The sequence below is a fragment of the Narcine bancroftii genome, chromosome 8 (genome assembly GCF_036971445.1).
Source record: "Narcine bancroftii isolate sNarBan1 chromosome 8, sNarBan1.hap1, whole genome shotgun sequence".
Classification (NCBI taxonomy): Eukaryota; Metazoa; Chordata; class Chondrichthyes; order Torpediniformes; family Narcinidae; genus Narcine; species Narcine bancroftii.
The window spans coordinates 161,201,317-161,216,484 of NC_091476.1; the positions used below are offsets into that span (position 1 = coordinate 161,201,317).

Consider the following 15,168-nt stretch of genomic DNA (forward strand, 5'->3'; position numbering starts at 1 on the left):
AAGAAAAAGATTGTTGGAAGTCACATCCAGAGATAGTTACATGCAATTAGTGTCAAACATCTTTGCTGATTGCAATAATCCAAACTTTAGACAGAAAACACAAAGCACGGAAGCAGGTCCTTCTGACCCATGAGTCCGTGCCGCCCAGTTACACCCAATTAACCTACACCCCCTCCATACATTCTTGAAAAGTGGGAGGAAAGCAGAGCACCCAGAGAAAACCCATGCAGACACTGGGACAATGTACAAACTCATTGCAGACAGTCCTGGGTTGAACCTGGGTCACTGATGTTGTAACAAGTGTGTTGCACAAACTGCTACGCCAAACATGCCACCCATTTTGCAAGAATCCAATTCAAAAATTGGGAACAATTTTTTTTAAGATTCCATTTTGGGAGTTTACCAGTTTGCCAAGAAATGTTCAGGTTTGAGTCTTGTTTTCAATAGCTAATAAAGAAAATGGCCTATTTTCAAATTAGATGCATCACCAAACACTTATTTAGATTTCCAAGTCTATCCCTAACCTTTATTCACACATTGCAGAAGCTTTTGATTTCCAATAGTCAACTTTTCATTATTATTTCTTTTCAATAGCCTGTCTGTACAAAGTGCATATTCAATGTGGTTTTTAATTTTCTGCAGGTGTTGGGTAAAGTGCCAACTATATCTATCAATAAGACTGATGGCTGCCATATCTACCTTAATAAAGATTCTCTCGCTTGTGAGATTATCAGTGCCAAGTCCTCTGAGATGAACGTCTTAATTCCTGGCGAGGATGATTTTGTAAGTATAATTCACTCCTTTAAAACGTATGTTAATGATAGTGAATATGACATTTATCAATGAACAGTTTAGAACAATACTCAATTTTTTTGAATGTATCGATTGCAATCAATACATTATCAACATGTGAAGTTGGGATAGTATGCTAAAATGGATTGAGAGTTGCTTTACAGAAGCAGGAATAGGTTTTTCTTGGATAGGGAGCTGTGACTTTTGGAATTAATGTTCGGGGCTCAACTATTCATAATCTCTGGATAGTTTGGCTGAGGGAACCTAATGCAGTACCTGCATTTCCATGTTTGCAGATGCCATGATAATGGGAATATGAATATTGATAAAGATTCAAGGGGGTCTACGCCAGCTAAGTAAATGGGTACAATGTAGTCATCCATTTAAACTGTGTAAGAAATATTTTTATGCAGATTGAAAGTGATATGCAAGGGGACCTAAGTCCCCATGTATATCATTCATAGGAAGGGAAATGGCAATGGGCTATTATTTGCAAGAAGGGTGATAATTACATAGGGCTTTCATAAACTCACATCTGGGGCATTATGCACAATTTTGGCCTCTGTACTTGAAAGGGTTAAGAGAAAATGCAGTATACTGTAGATTTACTTCAATGGTTCAATATTCCTTTATTGTCATGTATAATATACGTAAAACTTGTCAACTTTTGCCTGCCATAAAAATATTCAAGCAAGGGCCACTAGCATTGCTCAGCACCCCAATAAGAGAAGGAGAAGATAAATAGAGTAATTTTAGAGATGCTGAGTGTCCATAATTTCACTTCCAGTGCTCCCACAACCTCTCCAGCCACACGGCCTCCTACGTGATCCATTGGTGAACCAGAGCTTCCAGTTCTGAACCTTCATAAGATCAGGAAGTTTTCAGTGTTCAAGACCTTTTCTTGCCATTGGCACCCTAGCAAATCTTGGTCCTGATGCCAGCCTCCAGCAGCCCACAACCCATGTGGGTCCTTCTCCATAGGGTCGTCTTCCAGTCCTTCCTTTACGGCAGAAAGGTGTTCACCCTCTTGGGCTCTGAACCGGTCCACTGATCCTGAGTCTACAACCCTTATGATCCTCTGCTAAACATGGGCACAGATCTTTGTGGTTTCAAAGATGATGGGGGGGGGGGGGGGAGAGACATTGAATTTTTTTTAATCAAGCCATTTAAATCCTGCACTGGGCTTTCAGCATCACATCCCTGTTAGAGAGCACTGTGTCCTTCTCCTCTGGAGCCACACCAGCAGCAACAATGCCGCCATTTCATCTGGGGCAGTCAATATATATTGGTTAAAAAGAAGTTAAGAAAATTTTTAAAATGCAGAAAGTCAGAAACAAATGCTAGAAAATCTTAACAGTATCCTTGGAAAGAGATTATCATTGATGAAAGGTTTTGACCTTTCATCAAAACTAGGAATGAGATCTAAATTAGTTTTCAGTGGAAGGTGGGGTGTAGAACAAAGGTAGTATTTGCAACTATGGAAATTATTCCCAAGAAGCCACTTTCATGTCCTCACCTAGACTTCCTCTTTGGTAGAGTAGGTTCAGAATGACAAACTTTCTCCCATTTCTTGAGCCAATGGAAATAATCACTTATTTAAATGTGAGTGAGAGAGATGTGGAGAGGGGGGTGGGGAGAAAGGATGGAAGAGGATCAGGGCAGGTTTGAAAGGTGAATTCAATCTGTCTTGAGGCTGGTAGAAATACAATGGATGTATAAATAATATTGCTAGGTACTTGCTGGTCAGCATGGGCTTTCTGTGTTAGATGACTTATGAACAGCTTAAGGTTAAAGATTATGCAAGGAGGAATTGGAGTGTGTTGTGCTTTTATTTATCCACAGAATTGTACATCACTGGTAGTGCTAGGATTTATTATCCCTAATTACCATGAAATGGGGCCTTTCAAAGTCATTCAGACTAGCAGATGGTTTGTTAAAAGTTGTGGTAGCAATTAGAAAAATAGCTGGATTAAGATAGAAATGGCTAAAGAAAACTCAAATCCAGAAAGTCCTAAGGAATACAAGACATTTGGGCGGCTGTTCAGTTGGGGAACTGATGATTTGTCAAAGAATTTGAACTCAAATGGCATAGTCTTGCAGGTCTAAATAATTCTGTTTATAATATGGAATCTGGAATTCAAGTAAATGCCAAAAAAAGGAGGAAAATATATTTAAAATTGTAGAAGTAAATGTTCTCTGAACACAAACCTTTTGTGAAGATGGAAGCAAATCGAGTGTCTTGGTCGTGCTTTGCTTGTAGCAGCTCTTTGAATAAAGTTGTGTGAAACAGCAATATCGTCACCCAGAATGAAAAGCTGTTGGGTGATGCCTTTAAAGTGTCTCCTTATCCCTGCTTAGTAAGAGTTTCCCCAGTTGGAGGCTCTATCTGTAAACTTGGGGGGGGGGGGGGGGTCCTTAATTATCTGTAATTGTTTGACTTTCGGACTGCACCTCCAGATGCAGCAAAAGTTAAGTATTTACAAAGAATGTGACTGAAATGAAGTAAATGCTTTAAGGTTTGTATATTCGTGCAAGTAATATTTCTTTGGTGTATAATGCACTATTGTATTTTTGTCTTTTAAACTATTTTTAATACAGGTGTATTAGTTAAAGTTTCAAGCAACCAGAAACGACACTTATCCACCATCTACCAATCCCCATAGGTGCCAGATACCAAGAGCTTTACTGTATCTGGAATTATGAAGGAAAATATAAGGGACAGATAAATTGGATCACAAGGTTCACCTTGAGTTTTCTGTATGCTCCAGAATTGGGCTGAAACATGGAGGAATCAATGAATGAAATGCTCCACAGGAAAGAAGCTGTATAAAATAATAAATGCAGTTAACACTGGATTAATAGGAATTTCAGGGTGAAATTCTATCCCTTACGAGAGGCTTAATCTGGTTTGATTTAGATTTAAGATACAAGTAGATCAAGCTCAAAGGCAGGATAGATGGCTGGCTTTTCATCACCTATTAATCATGGATTCTGTACCTAGTGAAGTACTGATTTGATGGAGAAAATACTCAGACATGGGGCATAGATTTTCTTTATGAAATTACATGATTAAATCAAGAATTTTGATGATAATTGTTCACTTTTTTATTCTAATAGGTGGAATACCCTGTCCCAGAACAATTCAAGACTGTCTGGGATGGGCAGAAACTGCTGACCACAGTAACTGAAGTAAACTGTTAAGTGCACGGATCTTGGGAACTTCAACCCACAGACCTGGTCTTATGTTTGCTAGTCATGAGCCTGATTAATCTGTAGAAGCAACAAGCTAACTTTCTGCACAATCTACTCTTAGTTTTTGTCCTGTTATTCCCCAAGAGGTACTTATACTGATGCATCATATACCTCAGTACAGTACAAAATGGCCCGAAGCAGCTGGATTGAAACATAGAGGCTGATGCCCTGAAAAATCTGGTCGTTCACATTGGTGAATCAATGGGAGTAGAGCAGCATGAAAATGGAAATTGGAAAGAGTGAGTACAGTGCACCAAAATACAATTGACTAGGGACAAATATTGCTGAGCTCTTAATTGGGCTAAATGAGGAGAGAGGCTTTGCTATCTCTTATCAGTCTGGCTTAAAGAATTTTTTTTTCCAGCATTCCTAATGCATGCATAACAGACTAATCTTGCGTGCAATTACAATTTAATTTTGACTTGCCTTGGACCTCTTTATTAATTGGGCTTTGGGACTGCTTTTCACTTTAAAGGTGAAATTGTATTCACTGCACTACTAAGATAGTTTTTTAAAATCCTTTGAAGTTATATATAATCCAAAGTGCACAACTGTAACCCATTCATGGTTAAGAATTTCCTTCTGTGAACTAGATCAAAATTTAAATGAAAGATTGATTTCCTGAATTTATTTTTGTGCAGATAGCTTTCCAATTTTGTGGCCTAGACTCAAAATCGTAACAGATCAGTCTCAATTCCTGAAGATGTGGGTGGGTAACTTTGAAACATTCCATGGCCTAAAAAACTAAAGGAGCATTTCATTCTCGGTTTTTCATCATTTTTGCGATTGCATATGATACTTTAACAAGTACATTGGGCTGTTTTTTTTTAATCAGTTGTGGCCCTGATGTGGTTTATATTCAGTTGTTGCCAAAAATAATTTAAACTTTGCTCATCTTTTCTCAGGGTCGAGTTCCTGCTGATTTGGGTAAAACATCTGATTGCATCATCATTTGGAGTTTTTTGGTGCCTGCTTTCAGATGTTTTTAAGGGTTTATACTAAAGTTCAGTCTTTTAAAAAAAAGTCCACATTTGGTTCCACAATGTCTGATCATTTTTTGTTATATTTCAATTTAAAGTATTCTCTTGGTCTAAAGTCCATTTCAAGCATTTATTTGTGCTTCTGTTTTCATATTCTAATTGGCTCTAGATGTATTACGCTTAATTTTAGCTTTTCAAAAATAGCAATGTTTTGCTAAAGGCTGAGAAAATAATTGGGGACCTACATGGTGTATATTAATTCTGAACTATGATTATGTATTGATGAATTTTATCTGGTTATTTTACAGTCTTGGTACAAGTTTGCAAGATGGTGAATGTGCTATAATTATGTCTGGGCACAGTTGGGTTGAAAATCTGTTAAAATAATTTGTACGAAAAAATGCCGGAGTTAAATTAATATAATTTCCCCCCCCCCATGAACTAGTTACCATTTGTTTCAGATATTCTATTGACTTTGCATTTCAAGTGTACTTGTGAGTGCAATTATTGTGCATTTAACAAGTTATTGCCCCTCTACCATGCAGGAGATGATGTTAACAGCCTCTTTTCGCACTGATTAACTAGCTATGTTATAGATTCAAAAGCTGGCATCAATGTTCCTCTATCAATTTGCAAAGTTTTAATTATGTCAAGGGGCATCAAACTCCGTTCTTGCTACAAATGGTTACTATTAAATACATCAGGAATTAAAATAAAATTTGCCAACTTGCTTATAAATTGTTGTCATTTTCTTCATTTGTTCAAACTTGCAGATCACAGCCTGTGGATATTAAGCAAAGGGTGGGTGAACTAAAGCTATTTTTAAAAAAATGTAAAGAATTATGTTGACATTCAACCATTTGTTTGCATTGTGAAGATTTTATTATTTAAAGAAAAATTAATAAGATTAATCCTATGCTTAACTGTAGTCACAGGGAATTATTGACTCAATAAGCAACTCTACAATTAATCAGCTTTTTTAAAAAATCTTCACTTACAATAAACCTCAGGATCCCAGAAAACAACTTGCAATCCTCCAGTGGAAATGGGGCACATGGTAAATAAATTATTTAAAGCAGCTTAAATTATGGCACCAGACTGAACATGTTACTTTGTTCAGTGATTGTATCTTATGCCAGATACTTAACTGGTCATGGTTACCAAAGTTGAAAAAATATTTCCAGCTACAAAACAAACAAGACAGTTTGATCATGAATCTAGTTATTTCATATTTATGTCAAGCTTTGTGTACACTCTTCTTCAGTAGTTTACCAAATTTGACTGTATATCTTCTGCTTTGTTACAGTATACTTGTCCACATTCCATGGATAGGGATGAGACTAGCTTTGATCACTGGCCAGAAATAAAAACAAATGTTGCTGCTGTAGTAATAATAAAATTGAGGATTAGTAAGTGTTATGAACAATTTTATGTCGAGCTGTTAAATGGCTGAGAAGACTTCCTTGCAAGTCTGTGCATAGTTTTTCTTTAGATTCTATTTGAAAAGGCACTGGCTCCTGCATCAAGGGGGAAAAAATAGACTGCTCTCCCCACCCCTATTTTCAAAATATTAAAAGGTGAAAATTCATGCTTGCCAAGCAGAATTAACAATCATAGGTCCCTGTCTGCATCTTGGATTAGCAAAGCATTGAAATTACTTTAAATCATAACTGGGGAGCCAGTGCTTTACAACTCAAGATATTTGGTAAAGAGATCATTTCAGGTAAGGAATCATCTTGGTGATGAACCATTCCTTTGAGAATTGAAGATGATCCCCCTCCACTGTTAGAAATTCCAGTTTCTTCGCTTTGTCCATCACTTTCAACCCCAATCGATCCTACAGATAGGACAAAAGCATATTTAAGTCAAATAGTCTATGAAACTTCCTTGTAATTAAGCATGGTTTTTTAAGAAAAAATGTTGGGAATTACTTGTAACAATCAAGGAAATGCATAATCAATGTTTATTGTAAATAGAAGCTTCTTCTTTGGCTTAGCTTCGCGGACGAAGCTGCAGCCTCTACTAGTACACCCACCATCTTTCCACTTGGATAGGAATTACCTGCATCAATTAATTATTCCTCCCACCACATGTCATTATTATTGCCTTTCCTTTGAAAACACTACCTTTATTTCTTAGTTTTGTGAAAAGGATCTCTACCCAAGCTTCAATTTTATGATCTATGGGGAAATTCTCTCTATCCAGGCACATAAAGGTGGTGTTGATGACTGAAATTCTTTTTTATCATGTTGTGCACGCTAAGTTTTTCTCGCCTCTTATTTTTGTGGGAAAACAAAGAGTTCAAATATAAAATTTCAATCATTTCTAAAAATCTGACCACAGTTCTGCTTCAACTTGTCTTATTGCAACTTGCATTTTGTTCTGGTTTCATACAATATTGCTAATTACATAAAAAATGCAGAAAGAAAAGATTATTGGAGGGATTCAGCAGGTCAGGCAGCATCAATGTTTCAATTACATCTTTTATAGAACTACAGCACAGAAAACAGGCTATCCTAGTCTGCAAAAATATCATTCCTCGAGTCACACTGATCTGCACCAATCCCATAATCCATGTATTTATCCAATTTATTCTTAAAACAAGACTAAACCCACATTTACCACAACAGATGATGTCTCACTCCAAGTTCCCCCTAGCCATGCCCTCTCGTATTTATCTCTCCCATCTAAATGGAAAGAGCCTATTCACATGTATTCTGTATTTCCCTCATAATTTTGTAAACCTCTCCACATTCTTCTACATTCTAAGGAAAAAGGTCCCAACCTGTTTAATCTTTCACTGTAACTCAACTCTTGAGGACCCAGCAACATCCTAGTAAAGCTTCTCTGCCCTCTTTCAATCTTACTGATATCCTGCCTATAGTTTGGTGACCAGAAACACACACACAATTCTCCAAATTTGACCTCACCATAACATCCCATCTCCTATAACCAATACTTCGATTTATTAAAGCCAATATCCCAAAAGCTTTCGTTGCAAAATGACACCATTTTCTTGGAATTAAGTATCTGTATTCCAATTATGTATCTTTGTTCCTACCATTTACTGTGTATGTCCTTCCAAAATGCAACTGTCTGCATTAAATTCCATCTGCTATTTTCTGGCCCATTTTATTAATTGTTCCAGAACCACCTACAAGATTTGAAAGCCTTCCTCATTGTCCACAATGCCTCCCATTTTACTGAGAAAAGAACACAGTTGCCATGCCCTCCAATGTTCTGGCAGTAGAGAGAGGGCAACCACACAATTTGCATCTTCTGTAAATTACCAAAATAACAAATCGTACCTCATGATAAAGATCACTTTCCTGTAAGGTGTATGTGTCCTTGGCTTGGCCAGCTTTATAGAAACCAAACCACTAGAAGAAAACAATAAACACAAGATTCTTTTCAATAAGGGAACCATTTACTTTAAGAAACATAAGGATATTGAATAAAGTTACAATTTTTCAGTAATGGAATTTTTAAATTTTGAAAGCAGTAGACAGCATGGCGAGCAAGATGCCATTACAGCGATTGGGACTGGAGTTCAGATCCTGCCTGTCTGCAAGGAGTTTGTATGTTCTATCTGGGGGCTCTGGTTTCCTCCCACTGTTTGAAACATACTGGAAGTTGTAGGTTATTGGGTGGCATGAGCTCAAGGGCCAGAATGGCCTGTTACAATGCTGTATGTCAAAATTTAGATCTTTGAAATTGCTCCCAATAATAATACAGGTACATGATCCTTTATCTGGAACATTTGGGGGGACAGTGTGTTCTGAATTTTTATGAATTTCAGAAAGCCAGATTTAAGCCCACTCAAATTGTGCCGCCTTATGCACCCCCACCCCCTTCCAGTCCCACTGCCGCCTCTCTCCCCACTTGCCAGACTTTAGATGTCTGGATAAAGGATCGTGTACCTGTACTTTGATTAATACTAAATTTTCTTTCAATAAATTTTTAACTTTTGGTCATTGTAATACCGAGGTAATAAAAATGGTCTTTCGTTATTTTGAACAGAAAATTAGGATACATTAGGAAACGATCTCTTTATGGGGTAATAGTTCACTCTTGTATAAATTTAATTTATAATCTGAAAACTGGACAAATTGGCAAACAAAGTTAATATATTTGGTATAGAAATCTCTGCATAAAGAGACTATATTCAACTCCATTTCTATTCCTTTAAATTCTCTACACTGTCAGAGGGCAACAGCTGAGGTTCCGATACTACATCAAAATGCAAGGGACTCAAAGGTCATCCTTGACAGGTTTCCCCTATGCAGCCTAAACATCTTTGATTGTTGTGAATTAGAAAAAATTAACGCATGGGACATGGCTAACAATTTTAATCCATATAAAATAGCAAATAAATATTCATATTCTACATGATCAAACACTTTTTCAGCATCTAATGAAAGAATACATTCCTTAATTGGGATGGAGGGTAAATATAATATATTCAATAATTGATGCACGTTGTAATAATAATTTTTAATAAAACCAGTTTAGCAGAATCAATAATTACTGGTGGAATATTTTCTAATCTATGTGCTAAAACATTAGAAACACTTTTCATATCCTCATTAAGTAATGAAATTGATCTACAAGATGCACATTCTGTTGATTCCTTTTTTCAGAATAAAAGATATACTAGTTTCATTAAAAAGGTAAGGGAAACTTGCTATCTTTCAATTAATCAACAATTACCGTATATTTCAACATACAAGTCGGTAAACAATTAAAAAAATTGTTGTGGGAGGGTGGACTTATACGTCAGATATATTTTTGAGACCTTAAAATTTGCCCAAAAAAAAAAACCAGACTGATGTCGATTAGGCATCAAAGTTGATGCTGGAAGCACCTTCCCATGGCTAGCGATTATGGCACTCCCATAACTGGGATCTGGAGGTCGCCGCTGCTGCCTGGTAGGCAGATTCCTGCTCCCACTGGGAGCATGATGTCAGCACTCCAGCTCCATGGGGCGTCACTGCTGCTGCTGGTAGGCTGAGGTTTCTGCTACCGCTGGGAGTACAATGATGCCATTCCAGCTCCATGGGACTTCGCTGCTCCTGCCCTGCAGGCCGAGGTTTTTTTTTTATACTTACTTAATTTACACCTTTGTTACTTGAGATTGGGGTGTTTTTAAACAATTTGGGTTTTTCCTGGGAGGCCCAGATAGTCTGAAAAATGGGTGTTGTCTTGTATGCTGGTTATACCATAAAACCCTTAAAATTAGGCTGAAAAATGGGGGTTGACTTATATGGTATGTATGGATTTGAATTACATTTGTAACATGCGCATGATATGCTTTTTGGCTATATTAGTAGACTTTGTATGTAGGATAAATATGTTAAACTCAATAAAAATCATTTCAAAAAGAAATTGCTTGCAATTTTGAAATATTTTACCAGTTTAACATGGGGGGAAAAAAACATGGTTTAGGAGTATTATAGTTAGTATCTTTGCTTGGGCCACCAGGACCATCCATCTCATTAGCTGTACAAGTACATGAGGGGTGTAGGGGCCAGGATGACTAGACTACAAATATTACTGAAGGACAGATCTGCTGAACATGCACTAGATTAAATGTAATTTTTTCCAATTATGTTTTACAGGCACTTCAACCAAAAAAGCGATCTTATTTACCTAATTTCCCCTATCATCTCCTGAACCAAAATCTCTTACTAGTGGTTTCAATTAGGACAAGTAAACAGAAGGCATGTAGAATGAATGACAGTATATTTGCATAACATTGTTTTCCCAGAGTTACCATACCATGGCAACAGATGGATATCAGAATGCAGATGCAAAGTTTGCAGGAATTGAAGTCGTGACAAGTAGATGTAGAGTTGGAGCATTTGGAGAATGATGTGAATAACCAGTTGAAGGCATGCATTCAATGTTGGCATGATTTCAAGGACAAGCCCCTACATAATATAAATAAATGTTAACCTTTTGTTGGAACCTTTCAGTGCTGTAGAGTCTGGAGAGATTCAAATTGAAAGGATGAATGTGGAAATTGGCAGGGGTGTTGAGAATGAGATTTAAGGAAATTAATAAACAAGGGAAGAGAATCAAAGATTGCTTGAAAGACAAAATGGAAGTAAGCAGTTTACTGAAAATGGACCCCAATGTGGGCCTTGAAGTTAAGAAAGAAAATAATTGGGACTAATTGTAAGGGTCGAAGAAGAAGCAACACCAATTGCTGAACAGACGGGCTCAATCACATTAAGAATATATGAACTTCTCATTGTTAGAATTGATGAAGAAATGGGCAAAGTGCATAAAAGAAACAATTTGTTCTCGAGAAAACATCAGCCTACATGTTTGTGTTGCTGGATAACTGAGCCAAACAGTCCACATCCATTCTTCAATGTGTGTCAAGATATTGATTGTGTTGGAAGGGCAGGGGTGGGGGGGGGGGGGGGGGGGATGGGAGAAAAAGGAAGAAATTCTGTCAACAAAAATCAGTTTGTACTTGTCCAATAACTTCGTGTAATTAGTTTCAATGAAGATATTGCGACAGAATATGTTGTGTTTTATATTGTATATAGATATGTTTTTGGGAGATAAAGTGTGGCATGTTTTTTAGTGTAGGTCACAAATAAACACTTTAAAACAAATCTCATTTAAAATATTGGAGCTCTGCTCAAGCTAGCTGCAAATGCTTTTGCAAAAGCTTTGGGGAGTGCCCAAGGGACTTTACTAATGGATTGTTGTTTTGAAAAGCAACAGATGATAAACTCTTCAGAGCTGCAGCTGTCTTAGTGCTGCTTGTTCTAAGGGGGTCATGTGGTTTGCAAGCAGAGAGTGTAAAACAGGCTTTTCTCTGAAAGAGAGAGAATTCAGTTCAGCAGCTGGGACTGGAACATGACAAGCTGGCAAGCTTGTGAAAAAACCCCATTTTAAAAACAGGTTATGAGTGCTTAATTCAGCCTGGTCAAAGCCCTTGTGGTCCATACAAGAGGAGAGGACTGGCTGCCTAATGTTTCACCTGAAATAAAAGAAACAAAAAGGAACTCTGGGTGACCCGAAAGAAAGGTTATCATCTGGAAAACTGATGAGGCAAGTTTCTTCGGCAAGACACTGACGTGGCTGATTAGAAAGAATCAGTTTGTCCAGATAGCCCGAACAACAAATCTCTGAAAATCTGACAAGAACCTTCCTGAGTGATAACCATTAACCTTTCAAGCACCAAAGCCTGATGAATTTCATAAATGCTAAATTCTGTGCACAGTTTAAAAATTGCCTGCAACCAGTGAACATGGAGGAATGAGAAGTGAGAATGGATTGTGAATTAAAGAACTTTTCTAAACTTACATATAGATTACGTACACATCACTTAGAATTAGAAGGGGGTTAAGTTAGGTAAGTTAAGTTAATAGTGATAAGAAAGAGTGATCCTGTTTTCATGAACCAAGGAACCTTTCAGAACTTACACACACATTACATACACTTGCGCTTAGAATTAGAAAGGGGTTAAGTAAGTTAGTGATAAGTTAAAGTTTGATACTGTTTTCATGTTTAAAGATCATTAAAAGCAACTTTTGTTTAAGTAACCATTTGCCTTGGTGAATATCTATTGCTGCAGGGTATTGGGGTCCTCTGGGCTTGTAACAATATGAACTAAAACTATTAAAACAAATCAAAAATAAAGTGCCTGTGTGAAATTTAACTTTGGCTATAAAAGCAAGTACAATTAATTGAAGATTCAAAAAAATATCACCATCCTCACCTCAGAATCAACTGGGACAACCATGGAATCCTTCAAGAATTTCACCATTACAAACTTATTCAATTTCATCAGATTCTCCTTGTAGCTTCCATTGACGCCCTGCAACAACAACAACAAAAATGTTATAACTTTAAATCCAGATTTAGATCAAATAGAATTTGCTTCTCCCCATCCCTATAAATGTTGAAGCTTAACTGTTGCATACAAACTAAGAGAAAAAAATTAGGCTATTAGATCTTCAAGTCTACTAACATTTAACAAGATCTGGATAAGTTTAATTCCACATTTCTGCCTATCCTCTGTAACTATTCACCCCTTTGCCGATCAAGAATCTCTTAAAAGTTTTCAAAATCTTCCTCAAAGCAGAATTCCAAAGCCTGTCCTCCAGAAACAAAATGAACCTTATCCATCTTAAATGGGCAACACTTCATTTCAAGAAATAGTGACTGAGACATCCTCCCTTTACCCCTCAGAATCCTATGTTTCAATTAATCTTATTCCTCAAAACTCAAGAATACCATTCCTCACAAGACAACCGACCTATTCGATATTGATCCAGTACATCTGCTCAGACCACTTTCAACATGAGCATCAGTCTTTAAATAAGGAGACTAATATTGTATACAGTGCTCCAATTCTGTATATCAAGACTGATCAAAACCACTAAAATGACAAAGGGACAGCCTAGGATACATATATAGTAGCGTAGGTGATGACGCTACAGATTACTTGCCAAATTCCTGTTAACATTTAACAGATCTACTTCATGACCTAAAAAGTCTTAACAACAATGTAGATGTAGGCAATTGGTAACGGTTATTCCAATAACATCAAGTACATACCCTTTCTTGATTGATGTCTGCTAAGAAAATACTTTTGTTCCTGTAGAGTTCTTCATTCAAAGGATCATGCCAGTACTCTGCCTGGACCAAACTACCAGAAAAACAACAGTAAACACTTAATCTTCAAAGCAAAATAGCTATAAATAGAAACAGATGCTGGAAATATTCAGCAGGTCAGACTATATCTATGGGAATAGAAATAGTTGATGTTTCAGGCCAATGGGCTTGTATTATAATCCAAAAAGTGAGTAAAATGAGGTTTTTTTTTAAATTCAGACGGCAGATCATTGCAAGGATGACTGAGGAGATCAAAGTTATCCAGGTGACAAATGCAGTTGATGCCATTGGAGACTGATGAAGGCTTGTTAATGACAGCTAATCTGTTGAGGTTAAGGAGGCCAATAAAAAGAACAAAGCAACATGCTAAAATTGCAAGATGCACAATTATTGCAAGGGTACAATTATTGGAAACCCAATAATTGGTGGTAGGAAAACTGCAGATTGTTATAGATGGATAAACTTGTCCCTGAACTGGCTAGTTCTGACAAAGGGTGTATACATGAAAATGAATTAAATACAAGAGTGGTGGTCTGCAATATGCCAAAACAGAAGGGGACTCATCAATTATATTGGGCTCCATTGGAAATGAGAGGGAACCAGAGGAAGTGAGTTGGGGATTTAACAATTTACTGATAAATAGAAATACAGAGTCACCCAAACAGACTAAAAAGAAGCATGCTGCAAGGCAGTCATCCAATCTGCATTGCTTCCCCACCACAAGATCTCTGCAATAATTGCAATGAAAAAAAGAGATGCTTACAGAAAAGGGAAAGGAAGTGTAGTCAAGATGGCTGTGATAATCTGTGGGCCTGATATCATAATGTTACTACCCCTCCCCTAAGATGGAGGAATCATGAATGGGAGAAGTCAGATATAAACCAGGTGAAAGTAACAGCAAGGCGGAAAGTGGCATCAAAACTAATGAAATTACATTCTTCATGGGTGCAGGAAGCAGCAACAATCTGGTCATCGGTGCAGAGGAAGTGTGAGGGAAGTAACCCCATGACTAAAAGACCTATTCAACATATTCCCCCCAAAAGAGGCTTAGACCTTCGATCTGTAGAGAGGAGCTGAAAGGGAAGTTATTCAGTGCAAGAATGAGATTAGCCAGGTAAACAAGGATGGCAGTGAAGGGCAACCAGTTGGGCCTTTGTACAAGGAAGAGAAGGGCCTAGTGTGGGATTGAGGTGTACAGGGAGAGGACATTCATGGTGAAGATTAAATCATTATATGCATTCTTTTCTTACTACTTACTGCTCTTGCATTAGACTTCTATAAGCACCCAAGTTCAACATTTCTCTTAGCCAGTCACAGATATGGCTGCTTTCTCCAGGACAGTGAGGTAAGCCATATATACCTATGAAGGAATGTTTAAGTCAAATTTTGAATTAATTTACAGTATGGTAGAAGTCGATTCCAGCCAATGGTGCCCAATTACTCCCAAATTAACCTACAAACCCATGGTTTTTGGAAGGTGGGAGGAAACCAGAGCTCCCAGGGAAAA

General features: G+C 37.3%; 2 protein-coding genes across 4 annotated transcripts in view; one reads left to right on the forward strand and one right to left on the reverse strand.

The window, feature by feature from the left end:
* The window catches only part of cap1 (CAP, adenylate cyclase-associated protein 1 (yeast)), a 49,993-nt gene extending 44,231 nt beyond the window's left edge, over positions 1-5,762 (forward strand). For both annotated transcript variants that reach the window (XM_069895697.1, XM_069895696.1), the window contains exons 12-13: positions 643-783; positions 3,910-5,762. In XM_069895697.1, the coding sequence (XP_069751798.1) occupies positions 643-783; positions 3,910-3,993 (225 nt within the window). In that variant the 3' untranslated portion in view covers positions 3,994-5,762. The remainder of the gene's footprint in view (positions 1-642; positions 784-3,909) is intronic.
* The window catches only part of ppt1 (palmitoyl-protein thioesterase 1 (ceroid-lipofuscinosis, neuronal 1, infantile)), a 48,536-nt gene continuing 37,277 nt past the window's right edge, over positions 3,910-15,168 (reverse strand). For both annotated transcript variants that reach the window (XM_069895699.1, XM_069895698.1), the window contains 5 exons: positions 14,919-15,021; positions 13,605-13,695; positions 12,763-12,861; positions 8,333-8,404; positions 3,910-6,861 (listed from right to left, as the gene is read on the reverse strand). In XM_069895699.1, the coding sequence (XP_069751800.1) occupies positions 6,739-6,861; positions 8,333-8,404; positions 12,763-12,861; positions 13,605-13,695; positions 14,919-15,021 (488 nt within the window). In that variant the 3' untranslated portion in view covers positions 3,910-6,738. The remainder of the gene's footprint in view (positions 6,862-8,332; positions 8,405-12,762; positions 12,862-13,604; positions 13,696-14,918; positions 15,022-15,168) is intronic.